At 42.5% G+C, this 21,496-nt stretch overlaps 1 protein-coding gene across 6 annotated transcripts in view; it reads right to left on the bottom strand.

The window, feature by feature from the left end:
• The window catches only part of PIWIL2 (piwi like RNA-mediated gene silencing 2), a 100,270-nt gene that overhangs the window by 23,801 nt on the left and 54,973 nt on the right, over positions 1-21,496 (bottom strand). For 5 of the 6 annotated variants that reach the window (XM_055295625.2, XM_055295629.2, XM_055295624.2 and 2 more), the window contains 4 exons: positions 21,182-21,283; positions 20,445-20,561; positions 19,262-19,350; positions 17,300-17,405 (listed from right to left, as the gene is read on the bottom strand). In XM_055295625.2, the coding sequence (XP_055151600.2) occupies positions 17,300-17,405; positions 19,262-19,350; positions 20,445-20,561; positions 21,182-21,283 (414 nt within the window). The remainder of the gene's footprint in view (positions 1-17,299; positions 17,406-19,261; positions 19,351-20,444; positions 20,562-21,181; positions 21,284-21,496) is intronic. The other variant, XM_055295628.2, reaches the window with a different exon arrangement.

The following is a 21,496-nucleotide window of genomic DNA, read 5'->3' as shown; positions in this document are numbered from 1 at the left end:
AAAAAAAAAAAAAAAAGAAAAAAAAAGAAAAAAAATTTTTTTAAGTTATCAGGCACAATGGTGTGTGCCTGTAGTCCTACATACTTAGGAGGCTGAGGTGGGAGATTCACCTGAGCACAGGGAGGTCAAGGCTGCAGTGAGCCATGATCAGGCCACTGCACTCCAGCCTGGGTGACAGAGCAAGACCCTGTCTCAAAAACATAAAAAAATAAAATTTACAACAATCTCATTTGTTTGGTTGACACACAGTTATTTTGGTAATATACAAACACTTTGCTCTCATGTGGCTCCATTCCCTCCCATCTCCTGTGTGTCTTTATTGTTGTACAAATTACATCTTTACACACTGCATTCACATCCAGCTACATTTACAATTATTGCTTTATTTGTTGGTCTCAATCAGGGAGAAGAAAAATTACTAGCATAAATACATTTTGGCTGTCCTTTATATTTATCTATGTAGTTATTTATTCTGGCGGTACTTATTTCTTCATGTGAATCCAAGTTACTGTCTAGGTGTCACTCTATTTCAGTGTAAAGGACTCCCTTTAGCACTTCTTGTAGGACAGGTCTGCTAGTGACAAATTCTCCTGGTTTTTGTTTATTTGGGAATATCTTAATTACTTTTTTTAAAAAAAGATATAATTCACATTTTCACATAATTCATCATTTTGAAGTGTACAATTCAGTAGTTTTCAGTGTATTCACAAAGTCATGTACCTATGATAATTACCAAATTTTGTATTTTCTTTTCTTTTTTTTTTTTTTGAGACGGAATCTCACTCTATCATCCAGGCTGGAGTGCAGTGGCACGATCTTGGCTCACTGCAACCTCTGCCTCCTATGTTCAAGCGATTCTCCTGCCTCAGCCTCCCGAGTAGCTGGGGCTATAGGCGCCCGCCACGACGCCCAGCTAATTTTTGTATTTTTAGTAGAGATGGGATTTCACTACAGGTGTGAGCCACCGCACCCAGCCCCAAATTTTGTATTTCATCACGCCAAAAAGAACCTTGTACCCAGGGCCAGGCGCGGTGGCTCACGCCTGTAATTCCAGCACTTTGGGAGTCCAAGGAAGGTGGATCACCTAAGGTCAGGAGTTCGAGACCAGCCTGGCCAACATGATGAAACCCCATCTATACTAAAAATACAAAAAATTACCCAGGCATGGTGGTGGGTGCCTGTAATCCAAGCTACTCAGGAGGCTGAGGCACGAGAATTGCTTGAACCCACAAGGCGGAGGTTGCGGTGAGCTGAGATCCTACCACTGCACTCCATCCAGCCTGGGCAACGAGTGAAAACTGTCTCCAAAAAAAAAAAAAAAACAACAAAAAAAACTCTGTACCCATTAGTAGTTCCTCCTCATTCTTGCCCTTCCTCCTTATTCCCTGGAAACCACTAATCATCTGCCTCTATGAATCTGAGCTATAATTCATATGCTACAATTCACTGAATTAAAGTTTATTATATTCCCACATGTGTAACCACCACCATAGTCAATTTTATAACATTTTCATCACCTCACAAAGAAACCTCATACTTTTGAGTAATCATCACCCTATCCATACTCCAGTTCCCTCCTCGACCCCAGCCCCAGGCAACCACTAACCTTCTGGTTTCTATAGATGTTCGTGTTCTGAACATTTCTTATAGACATTCAGAAACATTTTTTTTGTTTGTTTTTTGAGACAGAGTCTCGCTCTTGTTGCCCAGGCTGGAGTTGAATGGCGTGATATTGGCTCACCGCAACCTCTGCCTCCCGGGTTCAAGCGATTCTCCTGCCTCAGCCTCCCGACTAGCTAGGATTACAGGCATGTGCCACCATGCCCGGCTAATTTTGTTACTTTTAGTAGAGACGGGGTTTCTCCATGTTGGTCAGGCTGGTCTTGAACTCTCAACCTCAGGTGATCCGCCTGCCTCGGCACCACAAAGTGCTGGAATTACAGGCGTGAGCCACTGCGCCCGGCCCAGAAACATTTTTTCTATGTGATCTTTTGTGACTGGCTTCATTCACACAGCATGTTTTCAAGACTTAGGTATTGCTTGCTGTTGATCCTGTTTATTTACCTGTATTCTTCTTACATTAAATTTATTTTGCTTTTTCCTCTCATATCTTGATAGTTATAACTCTTATATTTTTCCTTTAGTAGCTACCTAGAGAGTACAACACCTATAGCATATCAAAGTGTAATGTAAATGAGTACTTTTACCTTTTCCTCAGCAATCTAAAGACCTATGAATATCAGGACATCATTTACTTCTTCCTGATATATGCGCTGTTGTCATAAATTTCAAATTATATGCACAGACAAATATATAGCCACATGACATTTTTTTCTTGTTTTAGATGGAATAGATTTAAATTTACCTTCGTAACGGTCACTTACATTGTTACTTATTCCTTTAACCATTTCTAAACTTCTATCTGGGGTCATGTTCCTTCTAGCTGAATAATGCTTTTTATATTTTCCTTCAGTGTAAGTCAGCTGGTGACAGTCTATTTTTTATTTGCCATGCAATGTCTTTTTTCACCTTCACTTCTAGTGAAAGTTATTTTCAGTGGCTATGAGATTGAAGCTATGCTGGCAGTTACTTTCTTTTAGTGCTTTGCAGCTACTATATTATTATCTTGTGGCTTACACTGTTTATTTTGATAAGTTAGCTATTAGTCCATATTGATCCTTTGAAGGAATCTCTTTTTAATTTTTCCTTGACTGTTCTTACTATATATATATTTATCTTTACCCTCAACAGTGTTATAATGTGCCTAGATGTGCTTTTCTTTTTACAAATCCTGCTTGAGATGTGTTGGGCTTTCTGAATCTATGGCTTGGGGTCAGAATTCTAACAGTTTTGGAACATTCCTTACCATCGTCTTTTCAGATGTTGTTTCTGCCTTCTTTAACCTCCTGAGCCACTTCTTATGTACATATTATATTTTAACCCCCTATCTATTGGCCTGTTACAGTTTGATTATTTTTATTTTTGTTTTTGAGAGACAGAGTCTCACTCTGTAAGCCCAGGCTGGAGTGCAGTGGCACAATCTCAGCTCACTATAATCTCTGCCTGCCTCCCAGGTTCAAGCCATTCTCGTGACTCAGCCTCCCGAGAAGCTGGGATTACAGGGGCACAGCACCACACCTGGCTAATTTTTGTATTTTTAGTAGAGATGGGGTTTCACCATGTTGGCCAGTCTTGAACACCTGACTTCATGTGATCCACCTGCCTTAGCCTCCCAAAATGCTGGGATTATAGGCTAGTTTGATTATTTTCTGCTCACCTATCTTTCGGTTGACTCTTTCCAGCCTCAGCTGTATCTAAGCTACTGTTACCCATTGTTAGGGGATGAATTATGCCCTCCACAACATTCATATGTTGAAGTCCTAACCCCCAGTACCTCAGAATATGACTGTTTTTTAAACATAAGATCTTAAAAGAGGTACTTAAGTTTAAATGAGGTCATAGGGGTGGGCCCTAATCCAATGTGACTGATGTCCTCATAAGAAGAGGAGATGAGGACACAGACACAAGGAAGACCAAGGCCCCCAAAAGAAACCGATACCGCCAAGTCTTTGAGCTTGGATTTCTGACCTCCGAAACTGTGAGGAAATAAATTTCTGTTGTGTAAGCCAGTTGGTGGTACTTTGTTATGTCATTTGTAGCAAACTAATACACCCATCTACTGAGTTTAATTTCAGTTACTGTAGTTTTCATTTCTAAAAATTCCAATTATTTTTTTCATGCTTTCTAATTCTTTGTTAAAATTCTTAATGTTGTATTTCATCTCTTTGAAGAATTTAAGTAAAAGTCGTTTTTATTTTTATTTGCAACAGGGTCTCGCTCTGTTGAAAGAGGGAGTGCAGTAATGCAATCACGGCTCACTGCAACCTTGAACTCCTTGGGCTTTAGAAATTAAAGAAAATAAATTAGAAAATAAAAAAAAGAAATTAAAATTAAAAATTTTAATTTCTTTTTTGTAGAAACGAGATCTCACTATGTTGAGCAGGCTGGTTGCAGACTCCTGGACTCAAGCTATCCTTCTACCTTAGCTAAAAGATACTTTTAAATATGTCTGATCAATTACCTGAATCCTCTGTAGGTCAGAATTTTTTATTTTTTATTTTTATTTTTTTGAGACAGAGTCTCACTCTGTAGCTTAGGCTGGATTGCACTGGCACAATCTTGGCTCACTGCAACCTCTGCCTCCTGGGTTCAAGCGATTCTCCTCCCTCAGCCTCCTTAGTAGCTGGGATTACAGGAGTCCGCCACCACACCAGGCTAATTTTTTCTATTTTTGGTAGAGATGGGGTTTCACCATGTTGGCCAGGCTGGCCTCAAACTCCTGACCTCAGGTGATCCACCCGCCTCAGCCTCCCAAAGTGCTGGGATTACAGGCATGAGCCACCTTGTGCCCAGCTTAAATTTCCAGTTTTCAACAAAGAATTACGATGCTTGCCAAGAAATAGAAAAGTAGGACACGTATGCATGGGAAAAAAAAGTCAACAGAAACTGTCCTGGAGGAAGCCCAGACGTTGGTCCTATAGACAGTCTTTATATCAACTATTTCATATTTATTTATTTTGAGACAGAGTCTCGCTCTGTTGCCCAGGCTGGAAGGCAGTGGCGTGATCTCGGCTCACTGCAACCTCCGCCTCCCAGGTTCAAGCAATTCTCCTGCTTCAGCCTCCTGAGTAGCTGGGATTACAGATGTCCGCCACCACACCCAGCTAATTTTTGCATTTTTAGTAGAGATGAGGTTTCTCCATGTTGGTCAGGCTGGTCTCGAACCCCTGACCTCGTAATCCACCCACCTCAGCCTCCCAAAGTGCTGGGATTACAGGCGTGAGCCACCACGCCCGGCTGTATCAACTATTTTAAATATTGTTCAAAGAACTAAAGGAAACCATGTCTTAAGACCTTAAGGAAAGTATGAGAATGTGTTTCACCAAATAAAGACTATCAATAAAGGCACAGAAATTACAAGAAAGAACCAAATAGAAATTCAGGAGTGAGAAACTATGGTGATTGCAATGAAAAATTTACTAGAGGTGCTTAACAGCAGATTTGAGCAAGCAGAAGAAATAATCAGCAAACCAGAAGCCATGTCAGTTGAGATTATATCCAGTATAAGAAAAAGAAATAAGAATGAAAAATGAAGACAGCCTCTGAAACCTGGGAGACACCATCAAAGACACCATCATATAAATATTTGCTGTCTCAAAAGGAGAAGAACAAGAGGAGGGGGCAAAAAGAATATCTGAGTAAATAACTAACACAAAAATTTCCCAAATTTGAGGAAAAACATTAACGGACACATCCCCAAAGCCTAAGGGACACCAAGCAGCATAAACTCAAAGGTGACCTGCAACTTCAGCTATCCCCTGGGTCTCCAGCCTATTGGTTCATCCTGAAGATTTTGAACTTGCCAGCCTCCATAACTGTGTGAGCCTTATTTGTTAAAATAAATCTATACACATGCTCACACCCTATCAGTCCAGTTTCTCTGGGGAATGCTAATACAGAATTAGCACCAAGAAAGTGGGAGAGAACAGAACTATACAGAAACAAAGTTTCTATATACTATTGCTACAGTCTGAATGTGTGTCCCTGCCAAATCTCCTGTTGACATGTAATTCCCAATATCGGAGGTGGGGCATGGTGGGAGGTGTTTGGATTATAGGAGCAGATCCCTCAGGAATGGCTTGGGCCATCCCCTGGTGATAAATGAGCTCTTGCTCTGAGTTTACACAAGATTTGGTCATTTAAAATGTGTACCACCTCTTCTTCTCTCTCACTCTCTCTCTCTCATTTATTCCTGCTTTCACCATGTGAAGTGCCTGCTTCTGCTTCACCTTCCACCATGACTGTAAGCTTCCTGAGGCCTCCCTAGCAGCTGAGTGGATGCCAGCATTATGCTTCGTGTAAAGCCTGCAGAACCATGAGCCAATTAAACCTCTTTTCTTTATAAATTACCCAGTCTCAGGCATCTTGTTACAGCAATGCAAGAATGGCCTGACACAACTATTAAAATTAATTTGGTATTAATCTGAACAAGACTGTTAAAAGTTAATATGCAGAAAAATCATCTGATAAAATCCAACATACTATCATTATAAAAATACTCGGCAAATTAGGAGCAGAAAGAAACTTTCTTAACATGATAAAGGAAATTTATTAAAAACTCACAGCTAACATCATATACAATGGTGAAAAACTGAAATCTTTGCCTCTACTATCAGGAAAAAGACAAAGATGCCTGATTTTAGCACTGCTATTCAATACCATAATAGAAATCCTAGCCATAACAATTAAGGAAGAAAAGGAAATAAACTAAGCAAATTAAGAAAGAAAAGGAAATAAAAAGAATTCAAACTGAAAAGAAAGAAGACTCCATTCCCATAAGCAAATGACATTATTCTGTATCTAGAAAATCCCAAAGAATTAAAAAAAAAAACAAACTACTAGAGCTCATAACCACATTCAGCAAAGTTACAGGGTACATGATCAACACATAAAAACAGTTGTGTTTCTATATGCCAGCAATGAACAATCCAAAAATGAAATTAAAACTATTCCATTTACAATAGCATCCAAAAGAATAAAATAGCTAGGAATAAACTTCAACCAAACAGGTAAAAGACTTATACATGGAAACTACAAAACACTGCTGAAAGAAATTTAAAAAGATCTAAATAAATAGAAAGACATCCTGTGTCCATATGCTGGAAGACAGTATTATTAAGATGATAATATTCTTCAAAGTAATCTAGATATTCAATACAATCCCTATGAAAGTTTCAATGGCCTTTTTTTGCAGAAACAAAAAAGCCTTCTCTCAAGTTCATATACAATTCCAAGAGGGCACTGAATAGCAAAAACAATACTAAAAAAGAAAAATAAAGTTGGAAGACTCACACTCTCCAATTTCAAAACTTATTACAAAGCAACAATAATCAAAACAGTGTGTTACTGGCATAAAATGAGATGCACAGACCAATGAAATAGAATTAAGAGTCCAGAAATAAACCCAAACATCTATGACAACTGATTTTTGAGTAGGGTGCGAAGATTTCTTTTTTTTTTTTTTTTTTTTTTGAGACGGAGTCTCGCTCTGTCGCCCAGGCTAGAGTGCAGTGGCGCGATCTTGGCTCACTGCAAGCTCCGCCTCCCGGGTTCACGCCATTCTCCTGCCTCAGCCTCTCCGAGTAGCTGGGACTACAGGCGCCCGCCACCGCGCCCGGCTAATTTTTTGTATTTTTAGTAGAGACGGGGTTTCACCGTGGTCTCGATCTCCTGACCTCGTGATCCGCCCGCCTCGGCCTCCCAAAGTGCTGGGATTACAAGCGTGAGCCACCGCGCCCGGCCGAAGATTTCTTAATGAGGAATTCTCTCAACGAATGGTGCTATGACAGGTAGATATCCAGATGCGAAAGAATAAAACTGGACCCTTATCTCACTTTGTGTAACTCAAATCAGTGACTTACATGTAAGAGTTAAAAAGTGTAAAATTGTTAGAAAAAAATACAGGGGACAAGCCTTTATGACCTTGGATTTGGCAATGAATTCTTAGATTGAGCACCAAAACCATAAGGAACAAAAGATACAATAGATAAATTGCATGTTATCAAAATTTTCTTTTTTTTTTTTTTGAGACGGAGTCTCGCTCTGTCGCCCAGGCTGGAGTGCAGTGGCACAATCTCGGCTCACTGCAAGCTCTGCCTCCCGGGTTCACGCCATTCTCCTGCCTCAGCGTCTCCGAGTAGCTGGGACTACAGGCGCCCGCCACTACGCCTGGCTAATTTTTTTGTATTTTTAGTAGAGACAGGGTTTCACCGTGGCCTTGATCTCCTGACCTTGTGATCCGCCCGCCTCGGCCTCCCAAAGTGCTGGGATTACAAGCCTGAGGCACCACGCCCGGCCCAAAATTTAAAATTTTCATACAGCAGAGACCATTATCAAGCAAGTGAAAATCTACAGAATGGGGGGAGATATTTGTAAATCACACATCAGATAAGAATATAGTTTCCAGAATATTTTTAAAACTCCCTACAACTCAACAACAAAAAGACAAATAGCCCAATTTAAATGGGCAAAGGATTTGAATGACACAAACGAGCAACAAGCACATGAAGGATGTTCAACATCACTGGTCATTAAGAAACGCAAGTCAAAACCACAATGAGATACTTCACAACAGTGATGATTCAAGCAGGGTATGGTGATGCATGCCTGTAATCCTAGCACTTTGGGAGGCCAAGGCAGGCGGATCACCTGAGGTCAGGAGTTTGAGACCAGCCTGACCAACATGGAGAAACCCTGTCTCTACTAAAAATACAAAATTAGCTGGGCGTGGTGGTGCATGCCTGTAATCCCAGCTACTCAGGAGGCTGACGCAGGAGAATCGCTTCAACCCGGGAGGTGAAGGTTGTGGTGAGTCAAGATCACGCCATTGCACTCCAGCCTGGGCAACAAGAGCAAAACTCCGTCTCAAAAAACAAAAAAACAAAACAAAACAAAAAAACCCCCACAAAAAACAGTGATGATTTAAAAAAACAGAAAAGGCCAGGCGTGTGGTGCCTCACTTTGGGCGGCCAGCACTCTGGGTGGCTGAGCTGGGCGGATCACCTGAGGTCAGGAGTTCGATACCAGCCTGGCCAACATGGTGAAACCCCATCTCTACTAAAAAAAAAACCAAAACAACAAAAATTAGCTAGGCATGGTGGCGTGCACCTGGAATCCCCAGCTACTCAGGACGCTGAGACAGGAGAATCTCTTGAACTTAGGAGGTGGAGGTTGCAGTGAGCGAAGATCGTGCCACTGCACGCCAGCCTGGGTGACAGAGCAAGACTCCATCTCAAAAAAAAAAAAAAAAAAAAGTAAAAAAACAGAAAATAGCGATTGTTGGCAATGGTTTGGAGAAACTGAAAACTTCTACATTACTGGTAGGAATGTAAAATGATGCTTGGCCACTGTGCAAAACAGCTTGGTGGTTCCTCTAAAAGTTAAACAGAACTACTATATGACCCAGCAATTTCACTCCTAGGTATACATCCAAAAAGAACTGAAAATGGGAACTTAAACAAATACTTGTTCAAGAATATTTACAGCAGCATTATTCACAATAGTCAAAATGTGAGAACAGCCCAAATGTTTACCAACAGGTGAAAGGATCAACAAATCATGGAATAAATACAACGGAATATTATAAAGCCACAAAAAGGAAAAAAGTATTAATATATGCTACAATATAGATAAACCTTGAAAACATGTTCAGTGAAGTAAGCTAAACACAAAAGGTCACACATTTTAAAATTACTCTACAATATAGGTAAAATAGACAAATCAGTAGAGACAAAAAGCAAATTAGATATTACCAGAAATTAAGAGAAGGTGTGAATAAGGAATAATTACTTAATGGGCATGGGGTGTTTTTATGGGGTGATGAAAATGTTTTTAAACTAGAGATCCTCTTACCTCAGCCCCCCAAGTACCTGGGACTACAGGCATGTACCACCACGCCCAGCTAATTTTTCTGTTTTTTACAGAGATGGGGGTTTCACCATGTTGCCCAGGCTGGTCTCATATTCCTGGGCTCAAGCAATCCACTTGCCTTAGCCTCCCGAAGAGCTGCGATTACAGGCACGAGCCACTGCACCTCACCTATTTCACCTCAATTTTTTATTTTTTTAAAGCAAGCAAGCAAGACATGTTGATGGCCAACAGTAAAACCTTCCAGGCTAGGAAGGTGAGTGGAACTCTGGGAGTGGATATCCCAGTGTCCTTGCTTGAGGCAGTCCATCTGGCTCCATGAAATGAGTAGACACTGGAGAAATACAGCAGTGCAGAGATAGGCTGAATCTATTCTACATGTTCCTCTTGAACCCTGAAAAGCACTGTCAACAACAACTGTTCTTTCTGAACAAGAGAGTGCAGATGGCTATGGGGCAGATTCCCCAGCAGTTAAGGCTTTGCACTTGGTTGGCAAGTTGGACTTACTCTGGTAGTCCCAAGAGGCTGTGACAGTGCCTGACATGAGCAGACACTTACTATACACTGGATTTTGCATACCTGCTGGTAGATGCAAACACCCAAAATACTATGAAAGGACTAAAACAAGGCTGGGTGCGGTGGATCACACCTATAATCCCAGCACTTTGGGAGGCTGAGGCGGGGAGATCACTTGAGGTCAGGAGTTTGAGACCAGCCTGGTCAACATGGTGAAATCCCATCTCTACTAAAAATACAAAAATTAGCTGGGTGTGGTGGCGCACACTTGTAATCCCAGCTACTTGGCAGGCTGAGACAGGAGAATCACTTGAACCTGGGAGGTGGAGGTTGCAGTGAATGGAGATCACATCTCTGCACTCCAGCCTGGGTGACAGAATGAGACTGTCTCAAAAAAAAAAAAAAAAAAAAAAAAAATCAAAAGATAATGCATCAATTTGGACCATGAAGTCACATTTCTTCAAACCAAAGAACACATTTTCATCCTCACAGTAATGGTTTGGTAGAGAATTAGAATGGGCAACTGAAACATCTGTTGTCTAAAGTGGAAGAAAGAAAAACCTGAAGGGCTGGCTTACACACTTTCATGAGTGTGTGCTCACACTCAACAGGGCCAGGGCCTAGGAAACACCTCCACTAGGTAGATTTCTCCCCTTTTTCTGCTGAATTGAAGGAAGCAGAGTGGGCAGGATGCTGTTGTGACTTTATAATTCTTCCCTGGGGCCAGGATGTGATACAACTATACTTTTTTCTTTCTTTCCCACATGACCTCAACAGTCTTTTTTTCCTACCTGACGTAGTACTCCTACACTGTGACAGAAGCTGGGATGACTTCTGTATTAGTCTGCTAGGGCTATCATACAAAACAAGCTGGCTTAAACAACAGAAACTTATTGTCTCACAGTTCTGGAGGCTGGAAGTTCAAAATCAAGGTGTTTACAGCCCTTCTGAGGGTTGTAAAGAAAAGGATCTGTTCATGCCCCTCTCCTAGCTTCTGGGATTCTCGAGTGTCTGCTGGCTTACAGACAGCTGTTCTCCCTGTGTCTTCAGATTATCTTCCATCTATGTGTGTCTGCCTCGTGTCTAAATTTCCTCTCTTCATAAAAACATAGTCATACTGAAGCAGGGCCCATTCTAATGACCTCATTTTAATTTAATCATATGCAAAGACTTTATTTCCAAATAAGGTTACATTCACAGGTACTGGGGATTGGGACTTCATCTTCTTGGGAGCACAAACTCATAACAAGCTCTAAGCAAGAAAACTATACTTTTAAACCTTCATGTTAGAGTTCCTAAAGACCTGATGAGGGTGAACTGTACCTTCATTCCATCTGGCAAAACGGGGGTTCACAGGAATGCAGTTATGTTGCCTAGTAGTAGAGAAAACCCACTAGCTCTGTACCTGTGTAACACTGCCCTATATGAATGGGAGTGGACTGAGTGGGAGACGTTTGCTAGGCTAGCGTTGCTGCCGGCAGTCTAGATCAGCACAGTGGCCAAACTTAATGTCCCTTTCAAAAGTGGAAAGGTGGGGGTATAAATGGAGAGAAGAATGGTATCTGAGGATTAGGGAAAGAACAAATGGTTATATAGTGAGCAAAATCCAATATTCCTTTTTTCTGAGACGAAGTCTCGTTTTGTCACCCAGACTGGAGCGCAGTGGCGTGATCTCAGCACACTACAACCTTCACCTCCCAGGTTCAAGTGATTCTCCCGCCTCAGCCTCCCAAGTAGCTGAGATTACAGGTGCCTGCCACCACGCCCAGCTAATTTTTGTATTTTTAGTAAAGACGGGGTTTCATCATGTTGGTCAGGCTGGTCTTGAACTCCTAACCTCAAGCCATCCACCCCCCTCAGACTCCCAAAGTGCTGGGATTATAGGCATGAGCCACCAAGCCCAGCCCAAAATCCAATATTCTACTGGTGCCTTGGGAGAGGCTTAGAGCAAGATGTGATATTGTTTGTTAGCTCAACTAAACGGGATGCCTAAAGGGGTAAAGCCATGTTACTGAGAGGACTCCTGCTTTTGAAACCTGACAATGTCAAATGGAAGCCTGCAAACCTAAGTGGCACATATCTGGGAGATACTTTAATCATGCAGTATGATGATAATCTGGACTAATTATTTATAACTGAGTAGGACTCTAGTAATGTGTCAGTATCTTTGACTCTTACATTTCAGGTTATATCTACTATTGTACTATGAGATGAAATAACACTAACATTGTTGGGAAGATTCAACTAACTCATTGTAAACAAGTCTTATGATGCTGATATCAATAATCAATTGTATTGGGAAATTAGGTTAAAGACATTCCAAGATGTAATACTGATTTAAAAAAAAATGACTGGGCTGGGCGCTGTGGCTCATGCCTATAATCCCAGCACTTTGGGAGGCTGAAGCGGGTGGATCACGAGGTCAAGAGATCAAGACTATCCTGGCCCACATAGCGAAACCCTGTCTCTACTGAATATACAAAAATTAGCTGGGCGTGGTGGTGTGTGCCTGTGGTCCCAGCTACTGGGAAGGCTGAGGCAGGAGAACTGCCTGAACGCGGGAGGCGGAAGTTGCAGTGAGCCGAGATCATGCCACTGCACTCCAGCCTGGCAACACTGCAAGACTCCGCCTCAAAAAACAACAACAACAAAAAACTGGCCTGGGGAAGGTGTCTGGCTCTTGAGATATGACAGTAATCACAATCTGAGATAATTCTAAGAAAACGGTATTCAGCTGGGCATGGTGGCTCACGTCTGTAATCCCAGCACTTTGGGAGGCCAAGGCAGGTGGATCACTTAAGGTCAGGAGTTCGAGACAAGCCTGGCCAACATGGTGAAATCCCGCCTCTACTAAAAATACAAAACTGAGCTGGGTGTGGTGGCATGTGCCTGTACAGGACAGGACAAAAAAGGACAGGACAAGTAAAGGAAAGGAAAGGAAAGGACAGGACAGGACAAGATGGGATGGGATGGGACGGGACAGGACAGGACAGGATGGGGTATTCAGCTGGGCGCAGTGACTCACAGCTATAATCCCAGCACTCTGGGAGGCTGAGGTAGGCGGATAGCTTGAGGCCAGGAGTTTGAGATCAGCCTGAGTTGAGACCAGTCTGAGCAATATGGTGACCCTCTGTCTCTACAAAAAATACAAAAATTAGCTGGGTGTGGTGGTATGTGCCTGTAGTCCCAGCTACTTGGGAGGCTGAGGTGGGAGGATCCCTTGAGCCCAGGAGGTTGAGGCTGCAGTGAGCCGAGATTGTGACTCTACACTCCAGCCCAGGCAACAGAGCAACCCTGTCTCAAAAAAAAAAAAAGGGAGGGGGGCGTGTATTCATCAAGGAAAAGCCTGCTTACAGAAAAAGGAGAAGAGCAAAATCAACTATTCAAGGAAAAGGATAAGAATATTTGGAAACATTTATGTAACACAGCTAGCAAGGCAAGATGTTAACAATGAGGGAAAACTGGATGAAGGATGTATGGGAACTCTATCCTCTATCCTATTTTCCAACTTTTATTCCAAAATAAAAAGTTTATTTACAAAAAAAAAACAATATTTGGAAGCATTTTATTATTGCATGTGAGTCCAGAGGACAAGTGAGAGATTTAGAATAGAGAAAATGGGCTTTGGATTAGCAAGCCCTGATGCAAAATGGGGCTGAAAATGTGTAAGGTTGCAACTGTTTGGAGGTGTTGGAACTTCCGGTGGTTACTGCCATTCCTAGGGGAAGATATTAATAAAACTGGGGAGTCCAGAGGTAGTCAGAATCTTAGAACCCCGAAGCAAATTTGTTGAGGCTGCTGAGTCAGGATAAGCTCTGGGAGAGGCATGATCAAAATCGTTTTTTTTTTTTATTTTATTTGTTTTAGAGACAGGCTCTGTCAACCGGGCTGGCATGATCATAGCTCACTGGAGCACTGGACTCCTAGGCTTAAGGGATCCTCCCACCTCAGCCTCCTGAAGAACTGGGACTACAGGTGCATGCCACCAAGCCTGGCTTATTTTTTCAATTTTTTTGTAGAGATGAGGTCTTCATTTTGCAAAACAGTTCCAATACAAAGATTCCTTCCACTAGGTGCAGAACAATTGGGGAAATGGCAAAAGCTGGCATAGGACTAAGCCAATAATGAGGACCTGAATCAAATGAAATCTTTTGGCCAGGCACAGTGGCTCATGCCCGTAATCCCAGCACTTTGGGAGGCTGAGGTGGGAGGATCGCTTGAGCCCAGGAGTTCAAGACCAGCCTGGGCAAAATAGTAAGACCTCATTTCTACTAAAAATTTTTAACAATTAGCCAGGCGTAGTGGCACATGCCTGTAGTCCCTGCTACTCTGGAGGCTGAGGCAGAGCAAGAACATGTCTCAAAAAAAAAAAAAAATTATTTTGATTCAGAAAACATTTATATTTAGATAAGCCAGTTTTATTCTAGATTTAAAAACAGATTTATTTTTAATTTGACCTGGTTCTATGGAATTTAATAAATACTACTTAAGTTCATAGTTCAGATAAAGAAACAGAGACCAAAACAAACTGTTATTTGACTTAGAATAGGGTTCTGATACTAGAAATTCAATGTAAATCACCAGGAGGAGTGTCAGCTTAGTAGTGTAAGAGATGGAAAAGGAATCAAGACAGCCCCTGTGCTTGTAGCAGACTGCACTTTTACAAAATAGCCACAGTGGCCAGGCACGGTGGCTCACACCAGTAATCCCAGCACTCTGAGAGGCTGAGGGGGCGTGGATCACCTGAGGTCAGGAGTTTGAGACCAGCCTGGCCAACGTGGCAAAACCCCATCTCTACTAAAAATACAAAAAAATTAGCCAGGTGTGGTGGCGGGCACCTGTAATCCCAGCTACTTGGGAGGCTGAGGCAGGAGAATTGCTTGAACCTGGGAGGCGGAGGCTGCAGTGAGCCCAGATTGTGCCATTGCACTCCAGCCTGGGCAACAAGAGTGAAATTCCATCTCAAAAAAAGAAGAAAAGAAAATAGCCACAGCAGGCCAGGCACAGTGGCTCACGCCTATAATCTCAGCACTGTGAGAGGCTGAGGCGGGCGGATCACTTGAGATTAAGAGTTCGAGACCAGCCCAGCCTGGCCAACATGACAAAACCCCGTCTCTACTAAAAATGCAAAAAAAAAATTAGCTGGATCTTGTGGCACATGCAGGTAATCCCAGCTACTCGGGAGGCTGAGGCAGGTGAATTGGCTTGAATCCAGGAAGCAGATAGAGGTTGTGGTGAGCTGAGATCGCGCCACTGTACTCCAGCCTGGGTTACAGAGTGAGACTCTGTCTCAAAAAAAAAAAAAAAAAAAAAAAGCCGGGCACAGCGGCTCACACCTGTAATCCTAGCACTTTGGGAGGCTGAGAAGGGTAGATCATGAGGTCAGGAGTTCAAGAACAGCCTGGCCAAGATGCTGAAACCCTGTCTCTACTAAAAACACAAAAATTAGCCAGGTGTGGTGTCACATGCCTATAATCCCAGCTATTCAGAAGGCTGAGGCAGGAGGATCGCTTGAGCCTGGGAGGCAGAGGTTGCAGTTAGCCAAGATCATGCCACTGCACTCCAGCCTGGGCAACCAGAGTGAGACCCTGTCTCAAAAAAAGAAAATAGCCACAGCAATATCTCTGGTGCCACATGTTCTTTCAGACCCTTGCCACCCTTGGATTAGAAGGTGGAATCAGCTGCCCTCCCCGCAAAGCTGGGTGGGACTTTGTGACTCCTCGGACAATTAGAATGCAGCAGAAGTTATACTGCATTACTTCCACAGTTAAGGCATAAAATGCAGCATGACTTCCACCGGCACTCTGTCTTATGGAACGTTCAGGCTTTGAATCCAGCCAGCATGCAAGGAGGAGGCCCAAAGAGCCCATGTGAAAAGACCATACAACAAGGCCCACATGGAGAACTGGAGCCCGCTGCTGTGCCTTGTCCAGTTCCTGATTGTGAACATCAAACTTGCTCATTTCATGCCACTAAGTTTCAGGGTAATTTGTTACATAGCCATCCATAACCTGTGTTCACATAATTTACAACCCAGTGGGATGGAAAAATAAGGATACAACCCAGTGGGATGGATAAATAACAAATATAAGGCAGCTTAGGGATGGAGCAGTGAGGGAAGAAGGGAAAAGGCTTCACAGATAGGTCTTAGAAGACAGATCAAACTTCAAAGGAAAACAATTACAACAACAACAAAAAGGAAAGTCTGGTAGAACTTGGTGACTCAGTAGCATAACATATGGATCTTGCTGGAGACAGACTTTAAAAAAAATAACCTCTCATAACTGAACAGTATTAAAGTATTTGCAGGATGCTGTAGGAAACATTATTCTATAAAGAGACAAGGTGGAGCCTTAGACTGAGTTCAATCATATGAAATTATTACATTTCTTGCTACTTAGCCTCTATGCAAAGGTTAAGGTCTAACCCTGACCCTAAGAAATGAAAGGCACTTATCAGTGCTTCCTTTGATGTACTGGCCAAGGCAGAAATCAGTACCTTGCTTGCTCACTGTTCTAGATCCAGTATCAGCTTAATTATAGCAATCCTCCATGGTTAGCATTCTTTAGAGTTCGAGGGATGATTTATAAGGAGACATTTGTCTTGAACCAAAATGAAAAGAGCCAGCGCCTAATAAGTTATAAAAAGCTGAGTACACTCATAAGCTGCTTTAATTGCTGAAACTTATCCCCAACTTCCCCAATAAAGGCATGAAGATTATGTCTAGTGACATCAGGCTGACAACCTGAGAAATAATTATTACTTACTAAACCAAATGAAAGCATTTAGCTCTTTAAGCTGATCTGTACAAGCTGAAGCCTGAAAGGAGGAGCTCTGAGCTGCCTGCTCAGCAGCAGCTGTTTAGGAGACTCACCTTTGATTTGAGATCCCTCTCACCACATCAGACTTCCTGTAAAGTGTTCACATAGGTAATCCTTAAAAACCCAGAAACTTAGCCAGGAGTGGTGACTCACAGCTGTAATCCCAACACTTTGGGAGGCCCAGGCAGGCAGATCACCTGAGGTCAGAAGTTCGAAACCAGCCTGGCCAACATGCTGAAACCCCAACTCTACTAAAAATACAGAAATTAGCTGGGCGTGCTGGTGTGTGCCTGTAATCCCAGGTACTTGGGAGGCTGAGGCAGGAGAACCGCTTGAACCCAGGAGGCAGAGGTTGCAGTGAACAGAGATCGCACCACTGCACTCCAGCCTGGGCGACAAGAGTGAGACTCTGTCTCAAAAAATAAAAATAAAACAACAAAAATCCCCAGAAGCCTGAGAATTTCTGTTCTCCTCACCTCATAAAACTTTTTTAAGGAGCCCACGAGGCATAGCTTCAGGCTGTCCACAATCTCCTGATGCGGCATCTGGAACACCACCCGGGAATACCATTTTGTGAGGGTGCTAGGGTCAGGGTGAGCACAGAGACAGAGAAAGGAAGATGAACAAATGCTTGAAGGGGACAGCCTATGGCTTGTGTCAGTAACACAGGTTTCTCTATGAATCAATCCAAAAACAAATACCTAGAAAATGCATCTATGTTATATGTAAGAACAAGTACTGACATGGGGAAAAGATATATTTAAGTCATATGCAGAACATAAAAATGTGTAATTGTGGCTGAGCGTGGTGGCTCATGCCTGTAATCTCACCACTTTCGGAGGCCAAGGCGGACAGATCACAAGGTCAGGAGATCGAGACCATCCTGGCTAACATGGTAAAACCCCGTCTCTACTAAAAATACAAAAAAATTAGCCAGGCATGGTGGCAGGCACCTGTAGTCCCAGCTACTCGGGAGGCTGAGGCAGGAGAATGGTGTGAACCCGGGAGGCAGAGCTTGCAGCGAGCTGAGATTGTGCCATTGCATTCTAGCCTGGGAGACAGAGTGAGACTCTGTCTCAAAAAAAAAAAATAAAAAAAATAAAAAAATAAATAAATAAATAAATAAATAAAGTGTAATTGTGGATATTTCCTACAAAAACTGCTCCAATAGAAAAAATTTAACAACTTAAGATACCCACCAAGAGAGGATTGGTTAAATAATGATACACAGAATAAATTCTGTGCAGCAGTTGAGTTGGTCGAGATTTATTTGTAATGATACAGGAAAATGTACAGTTTAAGTGCATATTAAGCTAAGGAATAGTATGCCTAGCAATATCCCATTTGTACAGATATATATATATATATATATGTGTGTGTGTGTGTTTCAGAGATATATATCAGATGTATGTGTTAATATACGCATAGAAGAGAATCTGAAAGTATATATACATCAAACCTTTGGCAGCTGTTAATATGAATAAAAGCGGGACCCTAAGGAATTCTCACTTTCTAAATTTCTGCAGATATTTGGGATGAGCATGCCTTATTTTTACAGTTGGAACAAACAATCAAAAAAACCTCATTTCTGGGGGAAAAATGCCAACAACAAGGCAGCACAGCCCCAGCCTTGGAGGAGGCCACTCTTCAGCTGGGAAGCACATTCACATCCGTGCCAAGTTTGTTAAATAAGCTGCAAAGCCAGGTGCAGCGCTCATGCCTGTAATCCCAGCACTTTGGGAGACTGAGGCAGGTGGATCACTTGAGGTTAGGAGTTCAAGACCAGCCTGGCCAATATGGTGAAACGCTGTCTCTACTAAAAATACAAGGCTGGGCGCGGTGGCTCACGCTTGTAATCCCAGCACTTTGGGAGGCCGAGGCGGGCGGATCACGAGGTCAGGAGATCGAGACCACGGTGAAACCCTGTCTCTACTAAAAATATAAAAAAATCAGCCGGGCGTGGTGGCGGGTGCCTGTAGTCCCAGCTACTCGGAGAGGCTGAGGCAGGAGAATGGCGTGAACCCGGGAGGCGGAGCTTGCAGTGAGCTGAGATTGCGCCACTGCACTCCAGCCTGGGCGGCAGAGCGAGACTCCGCCTCAAAAAAAAAAAAAAAAAAAAAAAATACAAAAATTAGCCTGGCATGGTGATGCGCACCTGTAATCCCAGCTACTGGGGAGGCTGAGGCAGGAGAATTACTGGAACCCAGAAGATGGAGGTTGCAGTGAGCTGAGATAGCACCACTGCACTCCAGCGTGGGTGACAGAGGGAGACTCCATTTCCAAAAAAAAAAAAAATTTTCACATGAAGATAGAGGAAGAAAATGTTTAGAAATCTTTATACTGTAATACATAATGCTAAAAAGATTTGCTGGATTTATAACAAGATTAGGCACTAAAATGAAATAATCAAACAAGATGGGACTGTGAGCAGTACTTACAGATTGATGCTTGCCACGAAGCCAACCACGGAGCGCATGCCTCTACTGGGGTCATGGTAAACATCCATCCCGATCACCATTAACTGTTTCTAGTTTAGAAAATAAAAACAAAAACCAAACCCCAGACCTGAGCAATGCATTGCTCCATTTTTAATTACTGTATGAATCCCAAAGCAACCTCCCCTTACTGTTTATATGTGAAAGTAAGTTCTGGGAAAGAAAAAAAAAGATAGCAACCAACTTGACATTTTTTAAACACAATAAGCACAGTTAAGATCTAGATCAGGGATCAGCAAAGGACTAAAGGGTAAATAACTTAGACTTTGTGAGACTTATGATTTCTGTAAGAAACCACAGGTTGAGCATTCCCAAATCTGAAAAGCTTTTGAGCACCGACATGACACTCAAAGAGTTTCAGATTTTGGAGTGTTTCAGATTGTAGATTTTTGAATTTGGGATGCAAGCAAATGTCCCCAAACCCCCAGAAATCTAAAATACAAAATGCTTCTGGTCCCAAGTATTTCAGAAAAAGCATACTTGACCTTTATTTAATTCTGTCTGCTTAACACAAAAGTAGTCATGGACAGTATGAAAAGGAGTATGGCTGTATTCCAGTGAAATTTTATTTAAAGACACTGAAAACTCACTTCATATAATTTTCATGTGTCATGGAATAATCATCTTAGTTTTATTTTTTTCGCCATTTAAAAACATAAAAACCAGGCTGGTCATGGTGGCTCACACCTGTAATCCCAGCATTTTGGAAGGCTGAGGTGGGCAGATCACCAGGTCAGGAGTTTGAGACCAGCCTGGCCACATGGTGAAATCCCATCTGTACTAAAAATACAAAAATTAGCTGGGTATGGTGGCGGGCGCCTGTAATCCCAGCTACTCAGGAGGCTGAGGCAGGAGAATTGCTTGAACCTGGGAGGCGGAGGTTGCAGTGAGCCGAGATCGTGCCATTGCACTCCAGCCTGGGCGACAAGAACAAGAATCCTTCTCAAAAACACAAAACACAAAAAACAAACATAAAACCCATTCTTAGATAATGGGCTGAAGAGGCAGGGAGCCATTTAGACTATTGAGTAAGTGTTGAGAAGAAGTATAACGAATAAGGAAAAACAGGAAAACGGCTTGGAGGATTCTCTGGAGAGGCAAACTGAACCATCTTGGCATCACTCACCAGAGGAATATCCACTCCCCAGAGCTCACCACCCAATTTACAGTTAATCTGAAGTAAAATCTTCTGGGCCACACTCCGAAGCCTGGTGGGCTGACCAATGGTTCGAACATTGATAACCTATAATGAAGAGACCAAAAGGTGTCAGGAGAAGCAGGTCACTATCAACCTCTCAGAAAATCTGAACTCTGAAGTAAACACTACATTTGTTTAAGAAACTCAAGTTAGAAGATAACACATTTCGCATTAATAATTCTAATTCTAGGGTTTCTAGGCATGCATGCACATGGGCAAAATACAACGTGCGTGCATGCGTGCGCGCACCCACACCCACACCCACACACAAAACACAAACCCAAAACAAAATAAAACCAACAAATGAAAACTTTCAAAAGGATCTCACACAGAGTGGAATGCTTTTTTAACTCCCATGGGAAAAACAGCTTTCCCCTTTCAGAATGAAGCCTATATTCACTCTCAGAACTCAGTCATATGAAACCACCTGGTGACTCAACCTCGGAACAAGCGAAATTGTTCATTTGGAAGCACGAGGGCAGCTTATGAAGAGCAATCTACTCTTTGCCAGGTTGCTCTAATCAGGAGAACCTTTCACCAGAAGGCTCTGCACATACTGGCTTCTAACATCTACTTTAGTCTTTGTGAACACACATATCCCTCTTTTCAAGCCTCAGGGGAGGCGAGAGGTGCCATCTGTGCCTCCTGCCCCAACACCCACTCACCTGGGAGGGCACTGGGGACTGCACACAGCACAGCTTCTTGATGGCCCCATAGAGATCATCACGTGTGCCCATGATGATGCAAACAACCATCTGTATCTTCCCCTTGAGGAGATAAGGTATATATAAGTCAGGCTGTGGAACTCTCTGGGGACTTTTACAGGACTCTAGTTTGCAGTATTCTGAGTATGCAAAGCCATAGGACCTTTAAGGAAGACAGGGAACTGAAATAAAGAGGGTGGACATTCCAACCAGAACAAGGTCCTTGGAGCTGAATTAGCATTCTTTGGCTCAGGGCTGTTCTGTATAGATAGGTAA

This window comes from Symphalangus syndactylus, chromosome 10, assembly GCF_028878055.3.
Source record: "Symphalangus syndactylus isolate Jambi chromosome 10, NHGRI_mSymSyn1-v2.1_pri, whole genome shotgun sequence".
Taxonomy (NCBI): domain Eukaryota; kingdom Metazoa; phylum Chordata; class Mammalia; order Primates; family Hylobatidae; genus Symphalangus; species Symphalangus syndactylus.
The sequence above is the reverse complement of the archived record's forward strand: the minus strand, read 5'-3'. Positions and strand labels throughout refer to the sequence as shown.